Below are 25,028 nucleotides of genomic sequence, written 5' to 3'. Positions count from 1 at the left end.
TTGAACATCTGGAAGTTCACAGTTCACGTATTGCTGAAGCCTGGCTTGGAGAATTTTGAGCATTACTTTACTAGCATGTGAGATGAATGCAATTGTTTGGTAGTTTAAGCATTCTTTGGCATTTCCTTTCTTTGGGATTGGCATGAAACCTGACCTTTTCCAGTCTTGTGGCCACTGCTGAGTTTTCCAAATTTGCTGGCCTATTGAGTGCAGCACTTTCCCAGCATCATCTTTCAGGACTTGAAATAGCTCCACTGAAATTCCATCACCTCCACTAGCTTTGTTCGTAGTGATGCTTTCTAAGGCCCACTTGACTTCACATTCCAGGATGTCTGGCTCTAGGTGAGTGATCACACCATCGTAATTATATTGGTCGTGAAGATCTTTTTTGTACAGTTCTTCTGTGTATTCTTGCCACCTCTTCTTAATATCTTCTGCTTCTGTTAGGTCCATACCATTTCTGTCCTTTATCGAGCCCATCTTTGCATGAAATGTTCCCTTGGTATCTCTAATTTTCTTGAAGAGATCTCTAGTCTTTCCCTTTCTGTTCTTTTCCTCTATTTCTTTGCATTGATCACTGAAGAAGGCTTTCTTATCTCTTCTTGCTATTCTTTGGAACTCTGCATCAAGATCCTTATATCTTTCCTTTTCTCCTTTGCTTCTCGCTTCTCTTCTTTTCACAGCTATTTGTAAGGCCTCCTTAGACAGCCATTTTGCTTTTTTGCATTTCTTTTCCATGAGGATGGTCTTGATCCCTGTCTCCTGTACAATGTCATGAACCTCAGTCCATAGTTCATCAGGCACTTTATCTATCAGATCTAGTCCCTTAAATCTATTTCTCACTTCCACTGTATAATCATAAGGGATTTGATTTAGGTCATACCTGAATGGTCTAGTAGTTTTCCCTACTTTCTTCAATTTACTTTCAGAAAAAAAGGTATCTATCACCAGCTGAGTTATAATATTTAGCTTAGTTCATGTGAGTATATGTGAAAGTGAAAGTGCAGTCACTCAGTCGTGTCCGACTCTTTGCCACACCATCAATTGTAGCCTACCAGGCTTCTCTGTCCATGGGATTTTCCAGGCAAGTGTACTGGAGTGGATTGCAATTTCCTTCTCCAGGGGATCTTCCCGACTCAGGGATCAAACCCGGGTCTCCTGCACTGTAGGCAGATTCTTTTACCATCTAAGCCACCAGGGAAGTCAAGTATATGTATATATGTGCATGATATAATATATACTAGAATTTATATATACATATATACACATATAAATGGCAACTCACTCCAGTATTCATGCCTGGAGAATCCCATGGAGGAAGGAGCTTGGTAGGCTAGAGTCCATGGGATCGCAAAGAGTCGGACACAACTGAGCGACTTCACTTTCACTTTCACTTTCATGTATGTATAAAATATTAAAATCAAACAAAATCTTTCCTTGCTTTTTTAGGTGAAATTATATGACTTTTTGTCAAAATTTTACCACTGCATCATTTTGTTCTTTTATGCAAAAAAGAATAGGCAAGTGACAGTGGGTGATATTTAATCCTTAGAGATTGCTACATCAGGTTCACACTCAGGAATGGGAAAACCAATGGTTTATTCCTCATAACACTCAGAATCTCTTAAGGGAATGGAAGATTAACATGTACATAATGCTATGGGAATCAATGGAATAATGAAGATATTAAAAAATAAGCCTTTGATAAATTATGCATTTATTTAGTCTGATTTTGCCAACCTTACAAATCATGGGCAAAGTGCATTCCTTTTATATTTTTAAAGAGAAGATTTGATGAATTTATAGCAGACAAAGGTCATGATTATTTTACTTAGAGTATGCCCATTTAGAAATCATTATGTCTGATATCTATACTGTAATAAAAATCTATATAGTTCTTGGATATATTTTAAATATAGTATATATATTATCCTTGGATGTAATATATATATTAAAATTATCTCCTTAGATCAGATATGTATTGTGTATATGTATGTTAGATTTATATTAAAAGTATCCACTGTATTTACCTATAAAGTCAGTTTCCAGAGACTTAAGAAACTTGTCCAAATCTTATGGCTAGTTTATCTTGGAGGTAAAAATTGTACATACAATTTAAGATTCTTAGACACAAATTTTCAGCACAATCCCAACAACTTTTTGAAGATATGTACACTTTTCTAACTTTTGTATGGATTTTCATAAATTTCCTAGATTTTTTCAAATTTACTGACCATAAAGGAAACTATTCTCAGTCTTCTAAAAATTATCAAAACTACTATTACTATCATTTTATACATTATAGAGTTTCTCCTTTTTCCTTGCCTCCAATAGAGCCTTGAAAATTCTAAGTCAGAGCCCACAGGACAGCATCAAGAATTACTGTGAACCAGAAGATTCTCTCAATTAAAACTGGAGGCTAGAAGGCATGATAGAAAGATGCTGAGAGGACAGTAAATTTAAGCAAAGGAACTAGGATTTTCTCTTTTCTCTCCTCCAAATCTTAGTCATTTTTATCTTCATTGTATGATAAAACACATATGTGTACATGATATTGCTAGGTACAGTGCATGAGACCTATTAAAAAAAATGTCATTGCTTTGAGATTCACAGTCCAAGAGAAAATTTAGAGAGGCATACAAATACTGACTTTAAAAAGCCAAACCAGTACAAGTAGCCAGGATGAAGCAATAATCTATTACTTTCCTAAAAATATTTTAGCAATTTTATCTTAATTTTTAGCACAGAATGAGAAGTATATTAGTAATGATCATTTGAATACCCTCATCTGTTCATTCACTAATTTATCATTGCACATTTCTGAGTACTTTCAAATATCATCAAGCCACTTTGCTAGCTGCAGATAAAGGTAAATGAGACAGAGTCTTCTTCAGAGTCTAGCAGTCTAATGGATAGACAAACAGACATTGACACCTAGCTTGTTGTAATACACTTTGTCTATTACAATGGAAGAGATGTGTACTGAATATTGAGGATCTCCTGACTCACCACAGAAATTTGGGAAAGCTTTTGGAGGAAGTGTAGCTTGAGGTGAGTCAAACAGGATGTTAATCTAGCAAAGAGAAGTTAAATGGAAACATCAGAACAGAGTGGTATGTATCAGGAATTATATCAGCATCATTTTACTGGAACAACCAGTAACAACCTGGGATGGGAAACAACCAGAGAAGGGGATCCAAGTCATAAAGTTCTTTCTGTTGAGGAACTTTTACTTGAGTCATTCCAATGCAGTAATTTGATTAGAATTTGTTCTTAACTTTTGACTCTAGTTCAGAGGGCACCATCTCTGATGGTACTCTCCCGTCACATTTTGTATTTGACCATTGCCTCTCCTATTTTACCTCTATTTTCTCAGGTCAATTAATTTTGTATACAAAAGAGTCTATTATTTACAGTACTGAAATTGGGTAGCAGGAGTATTTGGCATCAGGTGCTACTTAAATAATCAAAGAAAGATGAATTGGCAGACTGATTTACCATTCTCAAGTCATCCACAAGGCATTTCTTGAAGGAAGCTAATGTTATAGATCACATTTTATTGAATTTGGATTAAAAAAGCTAGTATTTTTGGATACAACTCATACTTTGAGATGAAAGCAATACCCGATTTTCCTTACATGGATGTGGACTTACATAGTAATGAGTAATGAGGAATAAACTTATTTTCTAAAAAAATAGCATTGATTATACATGTTTACAGTTAAATATTTACCCTAAGCCTAATATTGGGCTTATTTGAGACACCCAAATAAAGAGATTAAAATGCTAATTAATTTTTTTAGGATTAAAAAAAATAGCATTATTCCTATACACCAGAAACTACAATGAGTATACCAAATAAATTCTATATACAAAAAGAGTTGATCACTTAACATTCAAAAAAATGCTTTCTTTCTGCACAGGGATTTACTATAAGAATGCTTTAACCATCATGTCTAGCTAACATACTGTAAACGATATGACACTGGTCAACACATATTATACAGCTAACTTAACAATAAAATATTAATATATGCCCATTCTAGGTTCATGGAATAAAGACGGGAGAAATTTTCAGAGGAAATCAAAGGATATTTTTTCTGTTGTTTACAATCACAGTAGTGTATTAATGCTAAGGAAATATTGCTGTAGAGTTAGAGCAAAGAAGCCCTCTGGATTTGGCCTATTATTGAAAGAAAGATGCCATTTGACCTAATGAAATCAGAAATTGATTAAATGCAGTTCATCTAAGGGGAAAAATGGTCAGGGAGTTACTGCCAGGGTCAAGAGGAGACGGGGTGATCTAGTGCTTGAGTGCTGCTAGGGTTAGATAGACTTCCAGAGTAGCTGATGCTACAAGATACATGACAATAGACACCCACAGGTCGAAGAGCGAGATCAACCCCTTGGATGGGAAGGAAGAGATTAATCAGAACATTCTTTGCTCAGCTTATAACTAAGTCTGTTTATCCGATGATTCATGGAGAACTGAATGTTTTGAAGAGTCTGTAATCTATGGGCCCCAGGAAAGTTGAATTGCTGTTAACTATCTTGGGAACACATGTCAGAACATTGCTGTGGTCACACAGTGCCTTGGTGAAGCCCTGGAACCTTCATGAATAATACTGTTTTGACAAAGTAATTCAGATGCCTGATTATCAAGTGTGTATCTTATCTTTACTGGGTTATTTTTTTCTCATAATGTTCCAGCTTTGGCAATGTAAATGCCCTTTTAAAACTTTTTATTTTTTTCTTCACTAAATTGGAATATGTTGAAATAAAGAACTCCTTTAACCTGTAAAAAATAATCAAGAAGAGAATTGACACTCACTGTTTCTCAGAATTGTCTGTCTTATAACTATAGTAAAACAAAATTATTTTTATTTTCACACTTTAGTTCAATAGTTTATTTTTCTCAGCTGGATATTGAATGAAACTGGTGCCAGGGTACCAATATTGATTTTAGTGGGAAAAAAGAATCAGATAATTGACCATCTTACTTGAATCTGAAACTCACTAAAACACAATAACCCATAATATTCTACACAACTATTATGATTTTTTGTTGTATCCAGGTAAGAGTTTCTCTTTTTTTAAAGATAGATATAATTTATTTGTGCAATTTTAATATTGTTTTCATTTTCTTGGCAGATGGCTTATTCATCTTATTACTTTCATGCATTGGCAAGATTAGGCTGTTTCATACAAAATTCCTAATAAGAAGAAACTTTAAAATATGTATTTATATGAGTCTCCATAACAGCCCTCACAATATGTTTCAAACAATCGTTAATTACATATCTATCCAAGAAACTAGTATGACTTTTCCATTTTGGATAATAATAAACATTTTAATAAATTTTCTTAATTATATAGTTATCAGAAAGGTCACAATAGTCATAAGAGAAATATACTGGCTTTTGGAGAAAAAGGAGGAAAACAGTGACTTAATGTTTCATATTTAAAGAGATCTTAATGTGACTCATATAAAGAAAATTTGATCCTTCTTTTAAAATTTTCAAACTGCAATTTGAAAAAAAGTATATTCTTTTATTGAATTTTGAACATGAGTAATATTTAATTGTCTGTGTGTGTATGCTCCAGTTTTTAATTGTGAAACTTTCGGACATACAGAAAACGATAGCATCATGATCACTTCTATAGATACCACCTAGATTCCACAAATGTTAGAATTCGGGACAATGCCAGACTAATCTGTCATTATACATATTTCATACATAGAACAGCTGAGGATTCACTTCCCCCACCCATGTTGCAAAAATTTCCTCTCCAGGCCTCCTTCCTCTCATTTTCTCACTATTTCTTGCCTTCCCTCCCTGCCATCACTGGGGATTTTCAGGGTCCAGGAACCTCTTGGCCAAAGCCATTCTGAGAATCCTAATTGTATTGGTGGAGCTGGTGCAAGGGTCGGGGAGGAGGAAAAAGGAAATCAGATGGAAAGCAATGCTACTTGGAAGGCAGATCTTCTAGGGCCAGAGATGCAACAAATTCAGAATGAATTATTTACTAAAAACAACATTCAAAATGATTGCCTAAGATTCAAGTGTGCTTCTGTGGCCAGTATACAATTTCCTTTTGAAAATATGTTGAGGTCTAAGCAATCAGTTTAAAATTGGATTTTGAGAACATAGTCTACTCATAGTTGTGGAAGGCCAGTATTATAATCATTTAGATTAGTACAAAAATTAATTGCCTTCTCTATCACACTTGTTTTAACTTGGTGTGATCAGTATTACTTTGCAGGCAAATTTTTAAACAAAGATATCACTAAAGTTTCACAAACATTTAAATTTTCTAGACTGTATAAATATGAGAATCCAGTTCTTCCATTCTTATCTTTATTCCTGTAGCCTTGTGCATACATTTTTTATTACACACTGGTAAGAAGCTATGGAATTAGGAAATTCATATCTAAATACTTTTAGGATTTCACCCAGAACACTTTTGGTTTTTATGATACTTTCATCAAAGCACAGCTAAAAGGAAACCCATTTCCTTTTGATTCTATTACGCCTGATTTTATTCTTCTAACTTATGTTCATTTGGGGGTGCTTATTTATAATGCTAAGTATCAATTTTTCATAAAATTTATTCAAGATTCCCATATATGGATTTTACAGCTCAGCAATTGATGAACCTGAAACATATTACTCCTTACACGCAACCTAAATGCAAAAATAATTTTAAAAAATTGGAAATACAGATGAGTGGAACCAAGAATTTTAGTTGCGTGCCTTTAGGTATATCTATTAATGAAAAACAATAAATACACGATGAGTGAGTAAACTAGAGCTATGGATAAAGCAATGGTGAAATGTCTAGATGCTGAAAGCTTTCCATCAACTGGGACTTTTTAATGACCTGCTCTTCTGGGCATAAAAGAATCAAGAGTATCTCTTGGGTCCCTTGTATGAGTTCCTGGTGTGTTGCTCCCAAGAATGCCCTGGCTGTCATTTTCACCTGGGGAGTGACTAGGGGAAAGACCAGCTGCTCATATTTAGATTTTTGCAGCCATTACTCCAATATACAGAACTGACTCCTTTCCCCTATTTTCTCTACTCTCAGAAAGAGGATGTGAAGTATATATGCCCTGCTCCAATCTTTCATCAGACACCACCCTTGGCTCATGCCCTATTTTGGTGCCATCTGCTTGGGGACACAGAGGATAATAATAAGAGCTCCTACTTATTGAGTGCCTGCTGTGAACTAAGTATTTACATATCTGATTTCACATTCTCAGTCGATGCTGCAAGGACAGTATTAGATCCATTTTTATAGATCTAGAGAGTAAAGCTCAGAAAAGTTGAGAAAGCTCTCCAGGACTTTTTGGGTTTATATTTGAGGCTTTCCTCTTTGCCATCAGTGGAAGATAGTTCTTTTTCCTTGGAAAAATATGTTAGCATTTTCTTTGATTGATTCTCCACTTTCCATAACAGCCGTCCCTGGAGAGCAGCGCTCCCACTCTCATCCCATGCTGGTGTCCTGAATTTCCCACAGTGATTTGGCCCTCACATTGAATGTTCTGGCTTCTTGTCTGTTAGACTCAACTGATATCTTAAAATATCTGATTAGTACTTAATAGTGTTGGCAGGTTAGAATCATATTTTTAAAAGGAGAGTATATTTAAGCACTTAACTTTCTGAATTCACTCACTGAGAGTACATATTTTTCCCATGTTATACAGAGAAACTGGACAATGAAATGACCACCTGTTAGCTGCTAATGATATTCACATGCCTTTAAAAAAAGTAATTCTGGCTTTATCTGTCTACAATCTTGGCGACAAAACTCGTGGGAACATCAAGGGCACAGGAAGCCAAAGGCAGCAAACTGACAGTAAAGTCTGTGCTTAGACTGCTAATAAGGAAGGAGATATTGTCAATCTCTAACTTCATATAATTATTTAATCTCAAGAGGGTGCTGTAAAACAAAATGCATGTTTTAAAAACCTAAGTTTGGGTGTTCAAATCTGGAACTAAGATCAGAGGGGTTTCATAGGGCCTATTTCTTCAGAAAATATTGTAAAAAGCATCAGATATAAAATATGCCAATCACTATTTCAAATGCCTAGCTAATTTCATATTGTATGGGTAGGTCAATCATTATGCTTTTCAAATGAAAATGAATATGTAAATACTGAATGAACTTAATTCAAAGTAATAGATGGATATTAACAGTATCCTACTGTGCAAAAAAATAGATTAGTCCTAAAAAAGGCTTAAAACTATTAATATCTACCAAAATACAGAAAAGAAGCATTTTCTAAAATTAGGGCTAGTGTTAAAGATTAAATGACCCTTTTAGTTTAACAGTGAAATCAAAGTCCAAAGTCAACATCTGGTTTTAATTCTTTTGCTAATATGTTTTTGGGTCTCTATTTAAGTTTATTGATTTATATGGATATCATTTTTAATATTTCCATCCAAGTCCAAGGTTGATATAAACTAAGTGTACCTTTTATTTGTTCACTTCATTCTAGTTTTATTGTTAAAAGCACTGAGTCTAATATTGGTTTCCTTGAGTTTGAAGCTTGTCTCCATAACTTGTCTTTGTACAAGTTGTTTTAATTTTCTCTGCCTCAGTTTCCTATCTATAAAATAGGGTTAATAATAGTACCTATGTCATTGGGTTACTGGAGGATTAAGTAAATCAGTGTAACACATGCACTTAGAACAATGCCTGGATAGTAAGTACTCAATACTTTCTCGGTATCATTGTTTTTTTAGCTGCAAAGAAAAAAGCAAATATAAGGTTCTTATACAGTTAAATACACTTTGAAATGAATAGAATTAATCATATGTCTCTTTCCTTGTATTTAGACAAGACTAAATGAAGGCCCAAAATAGACAAATAATTGTCTTTCCCACTAAAAAAAGTTCAAAACAGGTGATTGGTGTTCTACTTGTAGGAATTTCTTTTCCCCAATATGGTCTGAAAACATTTCAAGTGACTATTGTTGAATACAAAATCCATTTACCTCAATGTTTCTCATACATACTTTTACAAACCTTAATTTTCTCCTGAGCTTTAGACTTTAGAAATGTGTCAAAGTCTGCTCCAGACCAGCAATTATATATGAGATTCCAGAGCTAATGCTCACTGCCTCATACCTCATTTTATACCTACTGCCACTGCTGCTGCTGCTGCTGCTGCTACTGAGTCACTTCAGTCGAGTCTGACTCTGTGCAACCCTACGGACAGCAGCCAACCAGGCTTCTCTGCCCACAGGATTTTCTAGGCAAGAATACTAGAGTGGGTTGCCATTTCCTTCTCTTTTTATACCTACTACAAAATGTTTATACAGTTAACATTAGCTATGTACTCACAATCAAATTCTAATTCTAAAATCTTATGTCTGTACCCATATTAAGTCAAGAAGGACAATGAGCAAGAAATAAAGAGAAATCCTCAGATGAGATAATATCAAACTGTACCATCATATGGGATTTTTTTTAATGGCACTGCTTATTTTCCACAAATAATTTAATTTTAATGCACCATAAAGTCTAAGACATTAACATTGGTAATTTTAAGTTCTAACTTAACACAACTGGCTAACCAAATATGTACCAACAGATATTGAAATTATGGCATGGTTCTCTGAATCATGACAATTTTGAAAGGGTGCTCTTTCTCAAAGTTATCATGCTGTCTCTAGATTCAGACTCATAACAATTTAGATTTAGAAGATATATTATCACATATAACTAACCTCCTTCTATCTTGTCATGTGAGGGAGTGTACATGTATATTTATGTGTATATATATATGTATATATATTATTCTCTGATGCACACAAATATATGTATATACATATATGGTCATCTAGCATATTTACTTGTGTACACATGAGTGAGTGAGTGAAATTTGCTCAGTCATGTCCGACTTTCTGCAACTCCATGGATATACAGTCCATGGAATTCTCCAGGCCAGAATACTGGAGTGGGTAGCCATTCCCTTCTCCAAGGGATCTTCCCAACCCAGGGGTCGAACCCAGGTCTCCAGCATTGCAGGAGGATTCTTTACTGCCTGAGCCACCAGGGAAGCCCAAGAATACTGGAGAAGGTAGCTTATCCCTTCTCCAGGAGATAGTCCTGATCCAGGAATCGAACTGGTGTCTCCCGCATTACAGGCAGATTCTTTACCAGCTGAGCTACAAGGGAAGCTCCTGTACACATGTAGATATGCAAATACACATATACAAATGTAGATATGCAAATATTCTATAATCAGCCTTTCTCTACTTACTGAGTTCTCCTTAAGTTCAAAAAGCTAGGATATAATTACAGGATATAACATAATCTTTAGTCAGATGGAAATGGCAGAAAAACTGGTGATTTTCAGAAGACTGAATGTGTGTTGATAGATGATCCCAGAAAAGTACTATAATTTATGAGACTTTGGGAAATTGTTTTTCTCTGATTCCAGAGATATCTACTTGTTCTTTCAGGGAGTTGAGATTCAAATCAACTCTGTGAGAAATGCACAACACCTTTCCATAACACTCTTTATTGAGGAAGAAACAGGGTGAAAACAGAAGACTCTTGAGAGTCTCTTGGAAAGCAAGGCGATCAAACCAGTCAATCCTAAAGGAAATCAGTCCTAAATACTCACTCATAGGACTGATGCTGGGAAGCTGAAGGTCCAACACTTTGGCCACCAAAAGACCCTGATGCTGGGAAATATTGAAGGCAGGAGGAAAAGGGAATGACAGAATATGAGATGGTTGGATGGCATCACTAACTCAATGAACATGAGTTTGAGCAAACTCCAGGAGATAGTGAAGGACAGGGAAGCCTGACATGCTGCAGTGCGTGAGGCCACGAAGTCGGACACGACTTAGTGACTGAACAACCACAACAAAAAGCGTGAAAAAGATTAACAGTTATGCTCAAGGTCACTATATAAGTGAACAGACTGGCAGACTGGTCCTTTTCACTTCAAATCCTTTTATTTATTTATTTATTTTAGAAAATCAGACTTAGATGTGACCTTGGAGGATATCTAGTCCACATTACACATTTCTAAATCTTTCTGGTGGATGAAACAAATGAAAAGTTGCATAGCCTGTTGGTTTATGTCAGGTCACTCATATATCTTTTAATGTATGAAAATCAAATAGTCAGCATACCAAGGTTTGGAGACGCTTGACATTTCCCACTCTCGAAATCAATCACCAATCTGAACGCCATGGTTATTACTTAGATTCAGAAGTTTGCTGTAAGCAGAGACCATGACCTTGAAATAATTATTTTCTCAAAAGGTATTACCAACAATGATGTGAGCAAAGCACTCAGACTGCCCTCGAGTGCGTGAATTCCTGGCTAAAGGAATGGCTATGAATCATCCATGAGTAGCATCAGTTTGGTTCAAATCTCATTTCACTATATCTACATTTCATAAGCACTGAGTTTAAACAAAGTTAAAATGAGCTAGTCAAAAAAATACTTACTTAAAGATTTTCTGTGCTCTGGTTTCTGTTCTTTTATATCACTATCATAGTGACTTAGTAGTTCAGAACTGGAAGATCTCTGGATTTTAAATAATTCCAGGTTTCTTGAATGACTACTTGGATCCTTTGGCTGGAAATAGCAATTAGATGGAACAATTTTACATAGAAGAAAAAAATTCACTAAATAGTTCTGTGATCTATTTGGATGTTAGATTAATAAGAAGTTCATATTAAGATAATTATTTTGAAATAGGGCCCCTATGTTAAGCTTAATTTTCAAATTGTAAATGATATATATGTATATATATATAATATTACTTATTAAATGCTGTGCATAGCCTAAGCACTCCATGCATTAATTCAATTACTCATCACAGATTTCCCATGAGGTAGGTATTTTATTATCCTTATTTTCCAGACAAGATGACTGAAGCCAAAAGAGATAAACAATTTCCCTAAGGCCACACAGCTAGAAAAATCAGATTCAAACTTTCAAACTCAGGCAGTTTTACTCCAGAGTTTGCTCATAATGATAAAAAATGCATGTGCATGTGTGTGGATGTGTGTACACATGCGTGCCTGGATAAGGGAACTATAATGATAGTGGGGAAAAACTTACTTGCTATTTTATTTTTTAAAGTTTTGATACCAAAATAATACAACGGAAGTGTGTGATTAAATCACAATAAAATCACAAAAATGTTATTATTTTTATACCTTATTAAAAGCTCTCAATATTTTCTTGTCAAGATTTTGCAAACATCAGTGTCCTAAATAAGATGTTTGGTTGAGAAACAGTATAAAATGAGTAGTTTTAAATTATTTGACTCTTTTAAGAACATACTTTAAACTTGTGATTTAGGGTAATTTCATGAAGTTCTAGATATGTAATTTTCACGAGAACAATCTAGCTTAGCTGGAAGAACAATGAAAATCAATACAAAGGATTATTATTTACTAGTATTATAACAGTGAGTATGGGCTTAAATACACTGATATTTATTTTCAAGAATATGTATTACAGATTGTATAAACTGAAAATGTGAAAATTTAGTAGTTATTAAGTTCTTGTTTGCTTTATAAAGCCTTCACTAAATCAATGTCTATGTTATTTCAGAAAGCAAATGAATGTCTTGTATTTTTAAAGAGAGAAATCAAATGTCATTTAGTTTCACAAATCCTGTCTTCATTGCCTTCTCCGAAAATGGCATTAGTCGACTGTTTAAATTAAAATAACTTAATAACTCTAAATTCATAGGATCTACTTAAATGTATGTGTACAATATGCATAAGCAATAGGTTTAAAAGATTACATTCTAATTAATAAAGGTAACAGTTAAAACAAATACATACCAATCTGTCAATTGCATTTTTGATAGCATGGAACCAATCCAATATGATGAAGTCAATATCGGACTGCAGAAGGAACTCATTTCCTGATAAAGTTGTGATCTAAAAAAAAAAAAATCAACAGGTGAGCAAACCATATAAAATGATCTGTTACATTTTAAAATATATGCTTTAAAAACACACACTAATACACTGAGATATTTTCTTGTATTCCAGTAATTGTCTTTCTGGGAACTGGGAGACTAGGATCATTTTGAACTCCTCTCTACAAACCATTTCTTCATGTCATAACAAATACATTATCATTTCAATAATAGAACGATTAACTCAGAGTAGGTCTAAAGCTGAATTACTCCAACTCATGGAAAAGCAAGTCAGGAAGTTCGGAATAATGCAGACAGTATCCACTTAAGTCAGAATCTCAGAAAAATGCACCCGGGTGTGTCAGAATTCATTCTGCATGTTTGGCTCTTTCCTGTTTGTCTTTTTCAAATCTAATAGTGTCTCTATATTTGATTTCCTTTTATGGATGCTACTAAAACAGATTATTTACCAAAGAGACTAATGCAGACTTTTCTAAAAGGTCATTCTAATGAGTAACATTTGGCTATTTCTACTTTCTTATCAAAAAGATCTATAGGAAAGTAATAAAGACCAATTTCCCCACAAAGAGAGTACATTAGAATATAAGTTCATTTACATATTTGGACCTTTCATGGATAGTATGTATCAGAGGAACATTCCTCTTCCAGATACTTAGGGCTGTTAAGTAGTTGGCAATATTTAGTGTACAACTATAAGTTTTTCATTAAAGGGAACCTTTTCCCCCCTGGAATTGTTAGAGAAGGATGAGACCCTATAGAAAACTTGATTTCGCACATAAAGGACTACTTAGAGAAGAATTTGATTAGAGAAGGTGTGGACATGCTCTTTGTTTTAAGCTATCAATCTGAACCATGAAGATTTTCCCTTTGTATTATTGACTTTTTTGTTTCACCAAGAAGATGAACATTTCCCAACTACTGTCACGCATCAAGCAAGGCTTCAGAGGTTTAGAGGACAGACATTTCAAAATACTCAATCAGGAGTTAGCCACCTCTTCTCTGCCTTACTTCAGAAAATCACAAATTGTGGTATAAAATGCCTCCATAATTCTATTATTAAAGTGACAATTACCCAAAATAGCTCACTCTGAAGTTTCAGTGATTCTTATGGTAACATTTAATGACAGCAATCCTGAAGTCTTAAAGAAATCTTTGTTTACACAATACAGATATATTCATTTGCATTGATATTTAGGAAAAAATATTTAGAGATACAACATTACTCAGTGCTGCTATTAATATAATCATTGTTGAGTGAGTCGGATCCCAACTTTTTACAACAGTTAGAAGAGGAAGTATCCAAAGTACATGCAATTAAGATATGTGAAAGATTAGAAAATAAAAGGGAACTTAATTACCCACACTAGAATTTGACAGATTACCAGGGCCTATCACTTTTTTCTTTTTTTAATAAAATTGCGTGTAAGATTCAGGATAGCTCAAAATAGCCTCCAAATAGTCCTCTGTTTTATGTATCTTGTAAAAGACAGTTAAACTGATGTTTGCTTAATTATCTGAACACCCTTGCAATGTTCTTTACTTATAAAAAGTTCCAAATATTTACTTTATATAAAGTGTTGCTGCAGAAATAGTAATCTAAAAATATAAGGTCACTTCTAACTAACCCAAGAAAACTAGTAATGTCCTTGACCTCTACCTTCATCCTAATCTGAATGCAAATATTTTGATTATGAATGTATTACATAATGTTACAATTTGGTAACATACACACAGAAAAATGAATTAGCCCAAATGAAATGTACAACCTATTTCTCTGCCATTATAAATAAACTATTATCAAAATTATAAAAAGGAACACTTTCAAAGTGCTAGAAACAAACATAATTAGATTTACCATATTCTGAGGGTTTAGGAAAGAGCCACCAAGGTTCAATTTTCAGTCTAGTATATTCAAATAGTGATTAAATATGAGTACTTCAGCAATGCATTTGCATTTTGGGTGCATATGCAAAGCAAAGGGAATCTTTACTGCTAACACAATGAAAAGCAAAATGTATCTTAAAAGTTTCTTTGTCCAAATTTATTACTGCATTATTTGTACATAATCAGTGATTTATTAATTCATTTGGGGAAGCTGGACCAGAGAACTATGTGAATGCAATTCATTTAAAGCATACTATTAGAAAGATACAGTTGCATCCTCTCCTCTGTCTTCCCACTAATCTTTCAAGTCACTAGGCAGTCTGGAGAAGTCTGCTACTGCTCTCTACAGTTTGAATGCATCCACTTCTTAATTACAGTCAGTAATTGACTTTGTTCTGTTCCATTCCAGTCACTCAGAGCAAAGAGGTTTCAAAGTCTTTGGCTGGTAAAACATATTGAATTCAGGTTTCTCAATCTACTTTTTTTTTTTTTTTTAACATTACCTCTGTAGTTCTGATAAATACTTTGCCAAATTATATTTGCACTTTGAACAATCAAATTGTCAATGCTCCTGAGAAAAAGATATCAGTAAATGTTAGTTTTGACTAAACCTTTTGATTGAATCTCTCCTGATGACACTACAGAGTTACATAGACCTGATAACAATATATTAAGTCAGGCTAATATATTATTTCTATATCATGTATTGTCTCAGTGACAGATGCTGGGACAAGATAGATGAAGGAAGAATTTACAGAAAAGATGGTTTAGGCAAGAGCTGCTGGTCTCCACTTCACTTCAAAGCCTACTTTAGACAAGTGCCTCTTGAAATCCCTTATGTCCACCAAGTTGTATTTTGAAGGTATATATCTTGGCACCAAAGACATCTCAATGAAATTTTCTGGTGTTGTTAAGAACAGCTGCATTTAAATACCTGTCAGGACATTTGCCTGAAACTTTTCTCACCAAGTAGTGACCATCTGAATTTTTGCTGGTAAATGAATGTATACCTAAACAACTGTGTAAGCAGGTCCACTAGGCACCATGCAGAAGAGACAACATTCCTCAAGACTTTGGTATTAATTCAACAATAGTTTCCCCTTGGGCTAGGAACATAGCTCCATGTGTGTCCTTGTTATGGTTCCTCTGAAGATGGAGGCAGGTATAACCCAGTTCCAAACTCCACTGATTAAAGACAATGAGAGAAGAATGTTTTTTAAGCTCTAATTAACAAATGGGACATTGTTATGTAAACTTAAAACTGCTTAAAGGACTTTTAATGAGAAGTGCTTATGTTTAAATATTGCCCTTTTCAATTCTGTCAATTAAATTGCTCCTGTGTATTCTGTGCATTGCTCCAATGCATTCTGGCAGTTAGCTTTCCCCCGTTAGATACTAATTTAAATGAGGAATTACTATGTAGGATTGTACTTATATAATTAAAAATTTCCACACTTTGGTTTACCAGAATAAAAACAAAGTATTTTCAGAACTTAATGTTTTTCTGATTCAGTTCAGTTCAGTCACTCAGTCATGTCTGACTCTTTGTGACCCCATGGACTGCAGCACTCCAGGCCTCCCTGTCCATCACCAACTCCCGGAGTTTACCCAAACTCATGGCCTTTGAGTCAGTAATGCCATCCAACCATCTCATCCTCTGTCGTCCCCTTCTCCCACTTTCAGTCTTTCCCAGCAACAGGGTCTTTTCAAATGAGTCAGTTCTTCACATCAGGTGGCCAAAGTATTGGAGGTTCAGCTTCAGCATCAGTCCTTCCAATGAATATTCAGGACTGATCTCCTTTAGGATGGACTGGTTGGATCTCCTTGCAGCCCCAGGGACACTCAAGAGTCTTCTCCAACACCACAGTTCAAAAGCATCAATTCTTTGGCACTCAGCTTTCTTTATAGTCCAACTCTCACATTCATACATGACTACTGGAAAAACTATAGCTTTGACTAGATGGACTTTCATTGGCAAAGTAACATCTCTGTTTTTAATATTTAAAAAGCTGTCTAGGTTGGTCATAACTTTCCTTCCAAGGAGCAAGGGTCTTTTAATTTCAGGGCTGCAGCACTGGAGCATCAACTGTGTGGCACGGGAGCGACTGTGAGGAGATGCTGCAGGTCCACGGACAGAGAAGCCCCAGCAAGACAGTGGGTATTGAAGCAGTGGCTGTGCAGTGCTGGAGTGACTTTGAGGAGATATCTCATGTCCAAGCGCAAAGGAGAAGCCCCAGCAAGATGGTAGGAGGGGTGAAATCACATTTAGAATCAAACCCCATACCTGCCAGAGACGCTCAGAGGGCTCAAGCAAACCTTGTGTGAACCAAGACCCAGAGACCCCACAAAGACTGAGACAGAGCTATGTTTCAATGTCTCCTGAGGAGGTACGGGCAGCAGTGGACTGCAGTAGGGGCAGGGGCTCTGGGTGCAGCAGACCCAAAGTATGGCATAAGCCTTCTTGGAGGTGGTCGCCATTAACCCCACCATAGAGCTGCCAGAACTTACACGGGACTGGGGAAACACACTCTTGGAGGGCACAAACAGAACATTGTTTGCACCAGGACCCAAGAGAAAGGAGCAGTGACCCCACAAGAGACTGACCCAGATTTGCCCATGAGTGTCCAGGAGTCTCTGGTGGAGGTGTGGGTTGGTGGTGGCCTGCTGCAGGGTTGGGGGCACTGAGTGCAGCAGTACCTGCAAGGGACTTTTTGAAGGAGGTTGCCATTATCTTCATTACTTCTACCATAGTTTAGTGAAGTAGCTCAGTCATGTCCGACTCTTTGCAACCCCTTGGACTGTAGCCCACCAGGCTACAGTCTGTCCGTGGGGTTTTCCAGGCAAGAATACTGGAGTGGGTTGCCATTTCCTTCTCCAGGAGATCTTCCCAACCCAGGGACTGAACCCAGGTCTCCCTCATTGGAGGCAGACGCTGTAACCTCTAGCCACCAGGGAAGCCATAGTTTGGCCCCAGGTAAACAACAGGGAGGGAACACAGCCTCACCCACCAACAGAAAATTGGATTAAAGATTTACTGAGCATGGCCCCGCCCATCAGAACAAGACCCAGTTTCCTCCTCAGTCAGTCTCTCCCACCAGGAAGCTTCCATACACCTCTTATCCTTCTCCATCCAAGGGCAGACAGACTGAAAACCACAATCACAGAAAACTGAACAGTCTGATCACATGGATCACAGCCTTGTCTAACTCAATGAAACTATGAGCCATGCAGGTAGGGCCACCCAAGATGGACCGGTCATGATGGAGAGTTCTGACAAAACATGGTCCACTGGAGAAGGGAATGGTGAACCACTTCAATATTCTTGTCTTGAGAACCCCATGAACAGTTTTTATGATTATAAAGCATTAAATTTACCATGGAGAATTTAGAAAAATTAAAGATAATGAAAAAACAAATTAAAACTATTCATAGCTCCACAGAGTAAACATAGAAAATTTAATTTAGTTATTTTCAGTGTTTTATAAATAGTAACCAAATGTACATGATAATAATTGATGAAAAACTTTATAGATAGATAACTCATCAGCAAAATACAGTAAAATATCGTCAGCTACTTCCATTTCAGATGACTTAAAATGAATGTTGGGAAACTATCAAAGGTGCAAGAGTAAACAAGTAACGTGTGTTCCACTTTTTGATAGTAGCAACTTTCCTACTGCAGAATAAATCTCCAAAAGAATCCTTAGTTCAGGAGAATTAGAGGATGTGTTTTTCACTGAACATCCCCCTAATCAACAACAAGGACTGATTAAACATCTATTAAGTGAATGGCACATTGTTAGAAGCTAAGGATACATAAGCTTCACCCTCAAGAGCTCACAATCTGTTCAGAAAGATAGGACATAAGAGTATAGAGATAAATAGCAATAGAAAATGGCTTATACTAAGTCCCAATGTGAGTGGCACAGACAATGTTCATGTCAAGATTTCTGAGGAGGGAATAATTACTGCAGACACATTTACATCATGGAATTATCCATAAACTGTTGGTCACGATAAGTTATTCTTTAAGGTTGATTGTATCAGAACTTTAGTATATTAAGGATATGAATACTACCACTTGCTATGCAAAGTGATATCAATTTTAATGATCTCAAAGCACATAATAAACATTTTTCAAATGCAGCTTTCTTCCACTATCATAAAGTAATTTTGTAAATGAAGAAAATGAAGCAAATGAGGAAAATGAAAATGCCATTCTATCCAATTGGCATCATTTTAAGTGATTGAATCAATAGATTACAAAGATCTTGATTTCTAGTTCACTAGTCTTCAGCAAACTGTTGTATACCATCAAGGACTCTGTACAAATGAGAAAAGGACTATAAAGGTTTGGTTTCCATTGTGAAATTCAGACCACAGACCTTAGACTAAAGTTGCTTATTTCTTTACTGTCATGTTAAAGATAGCACAATTTTAAAAGATCCACCAATATTCTTACTCAGATGCTTTCTTTTTTTCCCTCAAGGACAACCACTATCCTACTATGAAAGTGCATATGCCTGTGTGCTCAGTGGTGTCCAACTCTTCTGACACTCCACAGACTGTAGCCTGCCAGGCTCCTCTGTCCATGGGATTCTCCAAGCAAGAATACTAGAGTTGGCTGTCTTCCTTCTTCAGGGGATCTTCCCAACCCAGGGATGAACCTGCTTCTCTTGCACTGTTAAGTGCATTCTTACCACTGAGCCACCAGGCAAGGCCAAAACGTAATTGGGTTATCCAATAAACCCCTTGAGATCCTAGAAAGCACTAAAATTATCCTATGTTTGAATTAAATGTCTTTCACATTTTGCTTAGGATCAAATCTGATTATGAGCCTAAGGAGGGTTTCAGTTCAGTTCAGTCACTCAGTTGTGTCCGACTCTTTGCGACCCCATGAATTCCAGCACACCAGGCCTCCCTGTCCATCACCAGCACCCAGAGTTCACTCAGACTCACGTCCATCGAGTCCGTGATGCCATCCAGCCATCTCATCCTCAGTCGTCCCCTTCTCCTCCTGCCCCTTATCCCTCCCAGCATCAGAGTCTTTTCCAATGAGTCAACTCTTAACATGAGGTGGCCAACGTACTGGAGTTTCAGCTTTAGCATCAGTCCTTCCAAAGAACACCCAGGACTGATCTCCTTTAGAATGGATTGGTTGGATCTCCTTGCAGTCCATGGGACTCTCAAGAGTCTTCTCCAACAAAACAGTTCAAATGCATCAATTCTTCAGTGCTCAGCCTTCTTCACAGTCCAACTCTCACATCCATACATGACTACTGGAAAAACCATAGCCTTGACTAGACAGACCTTTGTTGGCAAAGTAATGTCTCTGCTTTTTAATATGCTTTCTAGGTTGGTCATAACTTTCCTTCCAAGGAGCAACCTCCCAAGGAGGGTTTACTCCATGTTAATAAAGTTGAAACTGTATATAGGAAATGCATTCTAAAGTATTCCAGATATACAGAGATTTGAAAAATGTTAAATGATGCGGCTACCTACAAATAGGTAGATTACCCAGTTAAGAGGAATAGAATTTAATTATGTCAAGTATAGTAAATTCATTTGAAGTGAAAATAAATTATTTTTTGTTAATTTTGACTGTATCTTTAATTCTAACAGCATAAGAAATACATATGCCTTGGTCACATCATAGTGAAATTGAAGTAACTAAATTGAAGTAACAATGACTTTTTAAAAACCCTTAGATTAGCTTTTTTTTTTTCTCATGTTGCATTACACTCCACATTTGATATGGAGGTTGTCATGGTTATACGTATAGTTAAATTACTTGGTCTCAAAGGTGTTTATGACCACTTAAGAAATTACATTATCAAGCTGCATGTCTGTCTCAAATTACAGTCTGGTTTGAGTAACTCCTAACATTTTTCTTAACATGTGGAGCAAAGTTAACACAAAACAAAGGGTAAAATATCATTTAGAAGTAAAAGGTCTTCCATTTGTCTTTCCAAAAATGTTACTTGTTAAAACATTTTGTGAGAAAGTATCTGCCTTGTGTTCCCAATGTTGCTAGATGTTAAGTAAATATATGCTGATTATATTAAAAAAAAGTTGCTTTGGCAACTCTCTTATTAAAATGCATTTGTAACCCCCATCTGTCATGAAAGTTTTGAAAAGTTTGTTTACTTTGGATAGCAGCCTTATCCAGGGTTGCCCCAGCAAACAATGATAGCAGTCTTCAGAAGTCGTGTGAGGAACAAGCCACTAGGGATCCATTTTTGTTTTAATTGGCACACACAAACACTTTTCTGGTCTGTCAAGAAGATCAAACTAATATGCATGGAGAGTGTTATAGTCGCAGCTTTGGGGACCAGTAAAGCTCCCTTTATTTAAGTAATTTAAATGATAGACTGCAAAAACTTTGCAAGTCAGAAAAATGTTTTATACTTTCTTAGGGAATATTTGTTTTAAGCAATGGAAAATGTTCTACATATCTAAAGATGTTGAACCTTATGTTATAATTACCCTGTTTCTTCTGACTCTGAGAAATGTTCTAAAATCCACATGCTACTAAATAAGCCTGGTCATCAATGGATCCCGCATTTCCACAACTGCCCCTGTGTTAACAAATGTGTGTTCACTAGTTTCCATATGTTTATTGGTTATGTTTTCAATGTGTTTGGGGTTGATTGATTTGCATGTCCATTTACTGGAACCCTCAGCAGTGTCATCATATAAAAATAAGCTGCTCATGTAAGCAATTTCTTTTATAATAGAAAGTAAACAAATGTTGGGCAATATATACAACAGATCTTAAGTGTGTTCCAAAATCTAAGGTTTAAGGCCAAACTTTCAAGAAACAGTGCTTTTTAACTGAAATTGAGCTGTACCACTGATACCCAAATAATTTGGTCCATGCATTCTTGCAATACAGATTTATTTGTTCTGCATAATAAAACTGGTTCTACAGTGAACATTCACACCCTGAGTCACTTGCCCATTTTACCTTTCTGTTTATTAATGAAATACCCAAACCCAAACAAAGAAAAGAAAAAAAAAAAAAGGAAAACTTGTGTTCATTCTTTTGTCTGTAGTAAAATATTTTAACACTGACAAACAGTCTTCTCAATATTCATGAAAGAATACTATCCAAGTAATTAGTAGATAGTTTAGCAGTTTCTACAGTTTTGCAGTCAGCTACACCAAAAGTTTTGCCTGTGGTGCTCATATGAAAAACGACTAAAAAAGTGACTAATCGAAGCAGTTGGTGTATAAAGATATCAGTTTAGAGTTTTATTGCTGCTAAGGTTAATTTTTAAACTTGGGGGGAATAATTGCCTCTAGATAAACGCATCATCTCGGGGCTCCTGTTTGCTGGTACCCACCACTCAATTAATCACTGCCAACCACACATCAGCTTCTAGCCTGATCTATGTTCACTGTGCAAAATTACTCATTTAGTCACATGACTAGTGAGTCACTTGGGCATTTGCTGCCCCCACCATTTCCTAATTGGAATGGTTTTTACTGTTTCTGTATTTATTTAAGCAGTGCCCAATGTGAAGATTTTTAACAAATATAAAAGTATAACTTTAACACAACATTTCCCTTTCCCAAGGCATACTGGATGGTTGCCTATCTTTCAAAAAAAATGTTTTTTGACTCTTGGATAAACATTATATACGTATTTATATTTTAATGAAAATGTCATGTATACTGAAGTATAATTTTAATGCATTTATCTATACTACCATCATCTTTCACATGGATGTAAAAGTTTTTGTCTCTCTACCATCTCATGTTTCCCCTTCCAATCCATGTTCCATACTTCCATACTGTAGCCATAGTGATCTCTCTGAAATTTGGATTTCATCATCCCATTTCTCTTGGAATAGAAAATGGCAACCTATTCCAGTATTCTTGTCTAGAAAATCCCACGGACAGAGAAGACTGGTGGGCTACAGTCCCAAATAACCAATTGCTTTACCCGATAATCTGAGATTCCCCACAGCTGTTACACTGCAATGTAAATCCTTGCCATCTACCTGCTCTGTAGCCCCTGTTCCACATTTTCCTCTGCATCTCTATAATCCAGCCATACTGATATTCCTTGTCTAGCTGTTCCATACTAATTCTTATTTCTTCCCCCAGAGCAGCTTGTTTCCTTTCTTCAGAACCCTCTATGATATTATTCAAATCAATTTAGATATCACCTTTTCAGGAAAGGGTTCTCTGAAATAGATGTTCCTGCTACATGCTCCTATGAATCCTGTTTCATCATAGGCCAAAATGGTCTGCATTGCAATTCCCTGTTGATTTCTCTGTTCCCTCCACTACACTGTAATCACTTAGAAGCCAAGAGTAATTGTCTACCCAGTATGTAGCCATACAACCCACAACCAAGGTGCACTAAGTAAATAACATATAGGTAAACTTTATCAACCTTATACATTTCAGTGAATGCATTATATCCTATTGTTTCATATGCCATAGCATTTAACTCTGGAGAAGGCAATGGCTCCCCACTCCAGTACTCTTGCTTGGAAAATCCCATGGACGGAGGAGCCTGGTGTGCTGCAGTCCATGGGGTCGCTATGAGTTGGACATGACTGAGCGACTTCACTTTCACTTTTCACTTTCATGCATTGGAGAAGGCAATGGCAACCCACTCCAGTGTTTTTGCCTGGAGAATCCCAGGGATGGGGGAGCCTGGTGGGCTGCCGTCTATGGGGTTGCACAGGGTCAGACATGACTGAAGCAACTTAGCAGCAGCAGCAGCATTTAACTCATCCTCAATTTTAATAAAATTTTGAAAGTTACAATACCATTGTGTACTTTCAGGCAATGTGTAAGTGCTTATTTTGAGATCAACTGATGACACCTTTTTATCAGAGTAGAGTAGGCAATCCATTTTGAAGATTGGGAGCAACACGCTGATGCTTTTTTCCCATCAGTCAACGAGCCCTAGACTTCAGACAAAAGGATTAAATATGGAGGGAATCAGGAAGCACCAAGAGTGGTTCTGTATTTAAATGCATATTGCTAGAATAGAATGTTCTTGATTATATTCCAAAGCATGTGTTTTGCAGGGGTAATCTATACTAGAGTACCCAAGAATCTCACTCTATGTATTGATATTTCTAATTGAGTGTTGACAATATGGGAAATTGGACACGGTTTAAGATTTTCAAGAATTAATGCTAAGGTCAATGGGTCAAGTCTTTAGAGAACCTCAGTGATGTAAAGTTGCTGGTCCCGCACTGTTGCGGCCATTATGTTCAGTAAAGTGTTATTAATATTAATAAACAAACAAACTGTAGGAGGTCAGGGGGCAGTGGTTATCTTACCAATACTGGTATTTAGAGGTATTAGTTAATTTAAGATACAGTGACTTAAGCAAAAACAGGTATTGTTGCCCCTAGTTTATTATGCACACATGTCTTCTGTTAATAAGTGCTGAGACTACACAACAAGAATAAAAGATGTTGAAGTATGTGTCTTTATGCAATTGTAACATATTTGGCCATGATTATGAGTGTTTATAAAACATTCAAGAGTTGTTCTGTGTCTACTTACATTAATGAGAACACCTGTTAATGTTAGTGCTGTACAGACTTATTTGCATTAGATTCAGGTTTTTGCATACTGTACATCACTTTTTGAAACAATTAGGTGCTTATAGAGAAATATAGCTGAGCGAAAAACAGCAGCTTGAGTGCCTTCCGGCTCAAGACAATTCAACTCCAGGTTTCAATGAAAAACAGAAATCTGCTGAATTACAAGACTGCCAGTTAGAAGTGAATGTAGGTGTATTTTATATTTTTTACATTCAGAGAACAGAAGATACATATAAAAATCTGTGCTTTAATCTTCAAGTAAAATTACAGCCAACTGAGATAGCTTCCAGACAAAGATGCCAACCAGTAAGAGATGGCAATGCCATCACAGTGATGATTCCCCGTCATCTTGCTGCTGCTGCTCAGTCACTCAGTCGTGTCCGAATCTTTGTGACCCCATGGACTGTAGCCATCAGGCTCCTCTGTCTATGGGATTCTCGAGGCAAAAATACTGGAGTGGGTTGCCATTGGGTACATTCCAAAAGATAGCATTTTTACCAGTCTGAGAAAGCTAGACAATTCCCATGGGGCTTTTGACTGAATGAGAAAATGTACAGACTATTGCTCACCTTGCTTTGTTTATAACCCTTTGCCATGGAGCCTTTTCTAAGTAATGACATAACTAAAAGGAGGGAAGGA

General features: G+C 36.2%; 1 protein-coding gene across 2 annotated transcripts in view; it reads right to left on the bottom strand.

Moving 5' to 3' along the window:
* Positions 1–25,028, bottom strand: part of ARHGAP15 (Rho GTPase activating protein 15) — a 704,757-nt gene that overhangs the window by 334,694 nt on the left and 345,035 nt on the right. For both annotated transcript variants that reach the window (XM_040228227.1, XM_040228226.1), the window contains exons 7-8: positions 12,827–12,925; positions 11,474–11,603 (exon numbers count right to left, since the gene is read on the bottom strand). In XM_040228227.1, coding sequence (XP_040084161.1) covers positions 11,474–11,603; positions 12,827–12,925 — 229 coding nt within the window. The remainder of the gene's footprint in view (positions 1–11,473; positions 11,604–12,826; positions 12,926–25,028) is intronic.

Source organism: Oryx dammah, unplaced genomic scaffold, assembly GCF_014754425.2.
Source record: "Oryx dammah isolate SB20612 unplaced genomic scaffold, SCBI_Odam_1.1 HiC_scaffold_27, whole genome shotgun sequence".
In the NCBI taxonomy this organism is placed as follows: Eukaryota; Metazoa; Chordata; class Mammalia; order Artiodactyla; family Bovidae; genus Oryx; species Oryx dammah.
Note: the sequence above shows the minus strand (reverse complement) of the source record. Positions and strands in the feature narration are given on the sequence as shown.